Raw genomic sequence first — 8,604 nt, forward strand, 5'->3', positions numbered from 1 at the left:
ACTGGACCTTTGTACAACAAAATTATATTCTATTTTCTGCAGTGCATACAAAGAAGATAAGTTTTTCTTTAGAAAATCAGAGCTAGTTAAAGCCTACCCTCTCCTTAAAGTAGCAGAAAATTAGTTCAAGCAAGAAAGTAATACGAGAAATTTTTGAGAAAGCAGAAAGGCATGTCCACTCCAACAAGCTCTGGACAGCAAAGTCAGTTTTAAATGTTTGAGTGCCTGGGCTTGAACAAGTTTATTCTGTAAAAACAATTAATACATTTAAAACTCAATTCCTCTTCTTCACTTGGGCACCAGTTTCTGTCAGTGCCACATTTAACAGCTCCAATGTGTTAGATTTCAAACTCTTCTTGACATGTTACAAGAAAGCGCTGAAGTTTTGCTGTAGGATGAAGCTTCAGCATAGAGCTTCGTCCCCAGCACATTCCTAGCATGAGGACAAAAGTCAGAGTCATCTTTTGAATAAGATGAAATTGTTGCCAGTCCATTATAGGATGGCCAGGTTGGCACCTGGGAGGCAACTTGGGATTGTTTCAAAGATTCCTATTATCTTTATACACAGCCAGTGCATAGGGTACTTCACTTGGTGCAATAAAAATTGGTCCTGAAGTATCTGAAACTGTTCACTAAATACAGAAATTAATTCTTGAACAATTTAGTGACAAAGCAACAGTGAAGATACACAGCAGGAAGTAAAAACATTTTGGCTGCTATCTTATTGCACCACACAAGAAAAATATTCTCTGTCTTCTAACACCTTAATCCATACTGCTTCTCATACAAACAAAATCTTTAAGGCCTGGGACAGAAATATAGAAGCATGGATTAGGAAGAGGACACACAGCTTTGTCCACTCTTACTTTTTTAAAGAAAATCCCAAGATGACCAGTTTCATCACATGGAATGCAGACACAGTGTTTTCAGGTTTAAAATACAGTGCAAAGTCCATTTTTAAAGGGACAATGTCAGGTAAAAAATAAAATTGTCTAACAGTAGAAAACCTGGATGAGTGTGATTTATTGTAGTGATGCTGTCTGTACATTTTGCATGTCAGAACTGTGAATCCATACTAGCCCCTTAAACTATTTGGCTGTCTGCATTCACAGCTGCCTTTAGTCAAACGCTTCTTCAGAGTGTCTTGGAATAAAATAAATATGAGAACACATTCTTTCAAGTCTGAAAAACAGACACTGCAGGTACAAGGTCTGACTCAGCCTGTCACTGTCCCTTTAAATACAGCTAATCTCTACCCTTCCCCATTGCACCTGCACAGCCTTGGAGGGCTTAAAAGGGTTTTAAGAACCTAATTATCCTGTGGCACGTTGAGGGGAGAACATGAAAGACTACAGGCCCAGGGTGGCTCCTCCATGAAACCTCCATGCCAACATCTTTAAAAGCAGCTGTACCTGATACATTTCTGGTCATTCAATTCCCTGTCTGCATTCAGCAGCATGTCAGTGTAGATCAAATGCTCTCAAGTTTAACATAGCAATGACATTCTTCAGTTTTCCTCACCCAGGTCCTGCTGAGTGATACATACTTGTTAAATGAAACACTCAGTGGTGTGATAAGAGTCCCTTTGTGTAGAAAACCACCTTGCTGAGAGTTGCTATAGAGAGCCCAGTGCTTCTCCAAAGCGGATTTTCTGTCCAGCTTTGAGGTGGAATTTGAAGTCTTTGGGTGCCTCAAAGATAAGTACAATTGTAGACCCTAAGTTAAATTCCCCTAAATGTTCTCCTTTCCTCATGGGGATCCCTTCCTTGTTGTTGTTTGATATGAAGCTGAAGTCATTGTAGGAACCTTTAGAGTAAGATGGACTGTTGGTATGCAAGTCCTGTACAGAGAAAGAAGAAAAAGGTACTTGAGTATTTCAGTACTCTGTATTCATTAGCACAGCTGTGGATATCCAGGCATTTAATTCAGGAACTTACTTACAATTCAGAAGTGCAGTAGGAATATTTAAAAAACAGATGTCTATACTGGAGATGACTCCCTTTAAATCAGTCTTAGAACAGCTCTACTGTGAAATACCTTAATTTCAGAGTAATAAGATCTAAATGTTTCTTGCAATTTTGTTTTATTATACTATACCAACCTCAACCATTGTCAAAAGCAGAAAGCTGCCTACCACTGTCTTGCTCACCTGGTCAAAGTAGATGCGAATAGAGCCCACATTTGTTGCTCCTACAGCTGTTAAAGAGAAGAAGCCATGTTTCCAGTCACCTGTAAGGACAACCCGTTCATTGTGGCAGAACAGCTCCTTGATCCAGCGAGCAACTCCAGGATTCACAGACATCAGAGAGCCTGCAATAGTTAGAAAACACTCAAGGTGTCTGGTTTGTAGCAGTATTGCAATGCTATCCAAATGATATTTTCAGTATAACAGTAACATAACTGTTTAGTAGCACAGGAACTGTTTGCCAAGCACAGGAAGTGAACACATTTTAGGCTACTCTCTGGTCTGCTCTGCAGAGCTATCTGTATTTCAGGTACAAACTGAACAAACTGTGATTAGGAACAAGTCAGGTCAGCATGCATCAACACTTATTTCAAAGAACTAGAACAGCTGGAATACAGTATTACCATTTTCACCATTTATATGTGATTTGATCTGACAAACTATACTACTATAAAACTCATTACCGTTTGTGACCATTGTCTATCATGTGACTGTACAACTGCTCCACTGGTGTGTCTCCTTCAGCAGTGGCCTGTATCAGGTTTTCCCTCCATAGCTGCCCTGTGCTCATCTTCTAGGAGCAAAGACCCACCTGGGAAATGGCGCCGGTGTGACACTCTCCAGTCAGTGGGGGAGTGGAAGCAGTGATAATCCCCCGGTGCAAGGTAAATTACACAGTGGTAGAGCTCATTCCCCTCCTTTGTGACCAGCTGTTGCTGAAAAGAGTTACCAGGTGGGGCTGCAAAGAATGGAAAGAAAGAGGTTAAAGCTACTCTTCACAGTTACCTATCATAGACAGCCAAGCAGTCTGCCTTAGAATCAGTGCTAATAGCAGAGGACTGAATGCAGTCCACTTGTATTGTTGAGATTACAAAAGATACACTTTTGTCCAGGAATCCAATATTTCAAAGTGTTTTCTTCCCCCTTACAACAAAATTAGATCCTATGGATGAGGCAAGACACTCTAAAGTCACTGACAAGACAGAAAAACACTAAAACAGTGACATGTTTATCCCCAAATAAAACAAAAATCAGACCTGCTTTTGCTGCCAACAACGAGAGAGAGAGAGAGAGAGAGAGAAAGAGAGAGAGAGTAATCTCTTTTCTCATGATCTGAGAACACTGAAAAGGCAGAGCAGAATAAATGCAGAACTGATGCAGAACTCACCCTGGCTAAAATGCAGTTCCTCTGTAGAGATGCGAGGTCCCAAGAAAGATTCCAGAGAATAAGTAACCCCTTTTACTTGCTCCACTTCACAGTTTTTCACTTGTCCAAAATTAAGAATCTTTCCATCAGAGGGACTGATCTACAGCAAAGAGGGAAAAAAAGGAAACACATTAGGAATTCATTTATTCCTCATAAAGCAGACACGTTTCTTTGGGGGTGAGGGGAAGCTGGTGGTGTGAAGCCTTCATTTCCTTTTACTCACCACACTGTGCACGCAGCAGACCGGCCGCACTTGCGGCTTCAGCTTCCTGCGGAAGAACTCGCTGAGGTTTCTGTAGTGATGCAGGTCTTCAACAGCTGCCTCCTTCATGTTCACTCCAAACGTCCAGATGTACAGGCTGTAAACAGGCTTCCGGAGCCATGTCGGCAGCTCCACCTGGTTCAGGCGACCCCAGGCTCGCGAGAGCAGGCGAGTCGGAACCGATTTGTACAGAGCAACCTAAAGAAAGAATCCCAGCACGTCATTCTGTCCTGCTCACTCACAGCTTTCTCTGGCTTCCCCCCAGAAAACAGAAAGGATCAAACTGTTTTAACCAGCCACTCCCTTGAATTCAGTTGGTTACACCACACACAGCCTTTAAGTCAGCAAGAAGTTAGCACTGCACTTCATCTGCACTCCCTCTGTTCTGATGAGGGCAGATGAGGGACAAGGTCAAACTTACAACCTTATACTGAAGCCAGAATCTCCACACCCCTGCAGGCTGAAGCTCCACATACAAGTTACTGGAAACTGCCCAATGTGAGGCTTACATTAAAACAGACACATTTCACATGTGCTAGTAGAAGACTCATCAGAAGGGTGTTTTCCACATCCCAGTATTGTACTGCTCTAATGATACTAGTACAGTCAAAGAAACACACCCATGTGGGTTCAGCTACACCGGTATAAACTTACGCCAGCATTACCCCTTCTCTTGTAACAATGGGAGTTGCTAACTGCAAGAGTATGAAGTGCCTTTATTCCTCTAGAAATACCCTTTGGACTTACACAAAAGCATGTTTCAGTAAGCAACAAAATGAAACTGTGTGGATAAGAGGTATATCTATGCTGCTGATGTAACCAGAGTGATGACAGTGTCTTCCTGTTGGTAATTCCAGCAGATAACTCCTCTGGGGTTTGTGGTTATCAGCCAAGCTCCTCACATGACCATGATATGATATGGGGCTGTGTGGACCAAGGGAACTGAACCCTCCAAAGCTACTTTTGCAACAGAAGTAGTGATCTGCTCAACCCAGTACGATTTCTTTGGAACGGACCAGCTCAGCTACATGACTAGAAGTTGTAGGGTTTTTTTCTTAGCAAGAGGCATAATTTATTCTCAATATTAATCGTATCCTTCATAATTAAGTCTTACAAAATACAGCCATAAACAGACAGAAGCACACACTGGCCAAGAGCATGTCCATCGTATCAAATACAGCAAAGTAAGATTCCAATCACAAAGCACCATCCTGCATCACATACAGTGATATTGCACCAGGAAAACACCAGCCCAATCTTACTTCAGATAAAACCTTATAAATGAACAGTACCTTAGGTTTTATAAGCTGAAGTACTGAAGAAAAAAATGTTCTGCCATTTTATGACACATCTTGTACAGTTTTAATTTCTAAAATCACTTTTGCTCACTTTAGCACAAATACTGAGAATATGCAGCTACAACTGTAAAATCACAAAAACTGTCAGAAGCTGTATTTCCTAGGAGCCCCTTCTCTCCAAAAGTGCCTGGTTTTCAAGATGATGGCATCAAACAGAACAGCTGCTCAGTGAAATAATCTTAAGAATGGCAGTTTTGAATCAAAATATTTGTGTAGTTTTTGCATTCTGAAATTACATGAATAACCAAGTGCAAGGCATCCTGCACCCTGCTTTCAACAATGTCAGAGCAGAGATATGCATATCAGCTGGCCAGGCTGGATTAAAAATGCTTCAAGAACTTGAGGAACAAACAGTCTTTGAGCAAAAATGACAGAAAGCAAGAGACCATTTCAGTGTGGCCAGGCATGGCAACTGGAGGAGGTTTAGTCTGCCTTACCCTAGCCCAAAAACTTTGAGATGACTGCATTAATTCAGAAGTTGCTGATTTTCCTGGGTAGAACACAAACTGTTAAAAAAATCCCTTGTCTGTGAAGCAATTGGACATCACAACAAGAAGAGAAAAAGCTGAAGGGAACCATGAATTGCATCTGTCTGCTTTCATATTGTGATCACCAGGCCGTCCTGTGTTAGGGATCTCTGCCCTGCTGCTGCCAGCTCCCTCCAGGATAAAACAGCCAACGTACACGAAGCGCAAGAGACCTGCTCACACTTACCCTGCTCACAGGCCTCCATCCCACTCTGGTCAAGGGCTTAAGAGCACCGAAAGGCAGAAGATAATAGAGAATAGTCAGAGGCCAAGAACGCAGTTTCAGAGCAGGCCTAGACATACAGCTCAGCTGGCCCAACCTCCGCCTCAGGGCCAGCTGGGGGAATTGCAACCTGCAAGATTACATACACAACATGAGGGTCAGCCATCACAGCTTCAGAACCACCAGCTTCTGATAGCTGGAGATGATTTGTTCCTGCTAATCTTTACTTAAACATCGATTCTGCAAGTCTTTACTCCTCTATTTCTATTAGTTCTTCCCCTTCCCAAAACAGAAAACCAGTTTATCTAAAAAAAAAAAAAAAACCAAACCCCAAAAACCCCCACAAAACAACAAAAACCAGAAGAATCCTCTGTCCAAAAAAATGGTGTTCACTCTCACAGGTCACATTTTATGAATGACACCCTCAAAATTTAAATGCAGTATCACTTGCAGGTGGCACTTGAAAACAAAGCCACAGCTGGTTCACCCAACTAACAACATAACATGATAGCTGGGACTTTAGTAAGAACTCTTATTGAAGGACAAATCTGCAGAAAGAACAGATACTCTGGATGAGAAAACCTTGAAACCTAAAAGTAATCCCTCAGAGTGTTGAAGGCATCTTGTCTAGACTGTGCCTCAAGTCACACTTAAATTTACACAGACCTGTTGGTCATTCTCTAACTTTGGGAAACAAGCACCTACTTGAGAGATAACAGGAGTGGCACTCCTAAGTTAATACAATTTACAAATGAGTGATTCCAAAAGTCATCCTTCCAGGTCTTAAAACCTTCACTGGGTACCCTAATTCTGAATAGAGAACATGTGCACAAAGCCAGTACTTCCCGTGCTGCAAGAGTCCAGTCTCCATAGGCCAGTAACCAACTCCTCTGCCCCATAACCAACTGCATCTGCGACTTTTTGTCATGTGGTTGTCCTGGCTGAGAGGAAACTGATTTTGCAGAAAGGCTCATGGGGAGAAGTTGAACTTGTAACTCTCTGAGGTAAAAGCTGCCCAACTTACTAGGCACTGTGAGCCTCAGTTCAGATCCCTGCAGGAGGTCTGGGTGAGAGACCCTTTGCATCCCCATTTATTCTTTGGCTTTTACTCATGAAGAAGCCACCGGCATTTCCAAGGTCACATTATCAAACTGAAGTCTGCCTATCTGAGGGCAAAATATTCAAATCTTCTGGGCACTGACTTCAGTCCTGGCTAACAGACTGTCCTCCCCACGCTGCTGAAGGCAGCATGCCTGCAACTGGGATACCGCTATGTGCGCACCCAAACTGGAAGCGGTATGCTCTGGATGCTCTGAACAGCTCTCTCATTGGATTATATGATACAAAGGATGAACTACAAAATACTGTGTATGTCTTTCCAAGATGGAAAGAAACAAGGAAACCAAAAGAAAATTTTCTTGCCAACACTTTGGTTTCAGAACTTGCATCAGAATTAAAATTCCATGCAGACAGGTACAACTGTCACCCCTTTGGGATGCAAAGTGCTTTTGGTTCAGACTTTTTCTGCAGTGACCACAGCTTTTTTCCTTCCAAGAATTAATTAATAAAAAGCAAACAGTGATCTGTGCATCACAATGCAAGGGGGGCGGGAAAAACCCTGAGGAGATGAAGTGCTGCCTCAGCAGAGGCAAAGGCGCTTTCCTCTCGGCAGGAGGTGGGACTGACTCTACACGGTAATAGGAAGGGACACTTCACATTCTTCCTCCCATCCTTGCCACCCACCAGCCTATGGTGTGCTGGAGGGCTGGCAGGCTGGGTTGCACTGCCAGGGCTGGGTTGCCACTGGAGGTCCCGCTCCCCCTCCCGCTGCTCTCCCCCCCTTCACTGCAGTCGCTCATGGACCAATCCCTGCAGAGCTGCATCCTGGCAGCTCGCTCAAGCCCTCGGGCTTCTCACTGCCTTGGCCTGGTTTCAGAGCAGTCCTTCCCTATTTTTTCCATTCTCCTAGCAATCGAGAGTAGAAAGGAATGGAATGAAAGCCTCCTCCATTCCCCTTGTCATATAACAGCATGCCCTTCTCTGCCAATTCAATGCATAAGGAGCTTTATAGTAATTAGGCCAAACAAAAGCTTTGCAGATGGCTGTGGCTCCTTCTGCCCAGAAGCCCTCCCAACCTCCCTCCCTCCTTTCTCCTTTCAGTCACCATTCCTGCAAAGCAGAAAATACTGCACAGTACCTGAAGCGAGTTCTCCTATTTGGTGTACCCCCAGCAGAGCCAGCCAGGCCTGGACTCTCCAGTTGTGGGTGCTGGTCCCCGGCACAGCTGCTGCTGCCGCCGTTCCCTGAACGCAGCCTCCGGACATGAATTTTAACTTTGTGGAGGTTGTAGCAAGAGGGTGGAGGGTTAGATAAAGCTTTATAGCATCTCACCATTTCCCTGTGTGCAGATCTGGTCCCTGCAGGCTGTTTGACTGACACATCGTCAGGGTGACGGCTGGTTGCAAGGCTCAGTCTTTTTTCCTCTACCTCTCTTCCCTTTGCTTGCTCCGGCACAGGAGAGAGGCCACGGTGTCACAGTTCCCAATTCCCCCGCTGGTTTGTCTCTGGCTTCCCCCTCTGTTTCCCACTTGAATCTCTGCTACGAGGGTTGCAGCTATTGCAAACAAATAGGCATTGTGTCATATTTCAACATCCCACTACAAAGCCGACTCTGCACAAGATAAAAACGAGCTGTCCGTATAAGCAGTCCTTGCTCCTTGCTAGTCGGGGTTGCCATTGAAACTGAAGTCTCCAAAGCCCACCCTGCAGTCCCAGGCTGCTGGGCAGCGATGCACCACAGGCAGAGGAGCCAGATGGCCTTGCACTGCTAACCCAGCACCAG

At 44.0% G+C, this 8,604-nt stretch overlaps 1 protein-coding gene across 1 annotated transcript; it reads right to left on the reverse strand.

Annotated features, from left to right (window-relative positions):
- Positions 1 to 1,332: 1,332 nt before the first annotated feature.
- PISD (phosphatidylserine decarboxylase) lies at positions 1,333 to 8,360 on the reverse strand. The gene is made up of 7 exons (XM_010022324.1): positions 8,154 to 8,360; positions 5,727 to 5,892; positions 3,616 to 3,852; positions 3,354 to 3,492; positions 2,778 to 2,924; positions 2,150 to 2,310; positions 1,333 to 1,840 (listed from the first exon to the last, which is right to left on the reverse strand). The coding sequence occupies exons 1-7, from the start codon at positions 8,201 to 8,203 to the stop codon at positions 1,616 to 1,618; spliced, it is 1,125 nt and encodes a 374-aa protein (XP_010020626.1). The 5' UTR covers positions 8,204 to 8,360; the 3' UTR covers positions 1,333 to 1,615.
- Between the last annotated feature and the right edge of the window lie 244 nt (positions 8,361 to 8,604).

The sequence above is a fragment of the Nestor notabilis genome, unplaced genomic scaffold (genome assembly GCF_000696875.1).
Source record: "Nestor notabilis isolate BGI_N333 unplaced genomic scaffold, ASM69687v1 scaffold15699, whole genome shotgun sequence".
Taxonomy (NCBI): Eukaryota; Metazoa; Chordata; class Aves; order Psittaciformes; family Psittacidae; genus Nestor; species Nestor notabilis.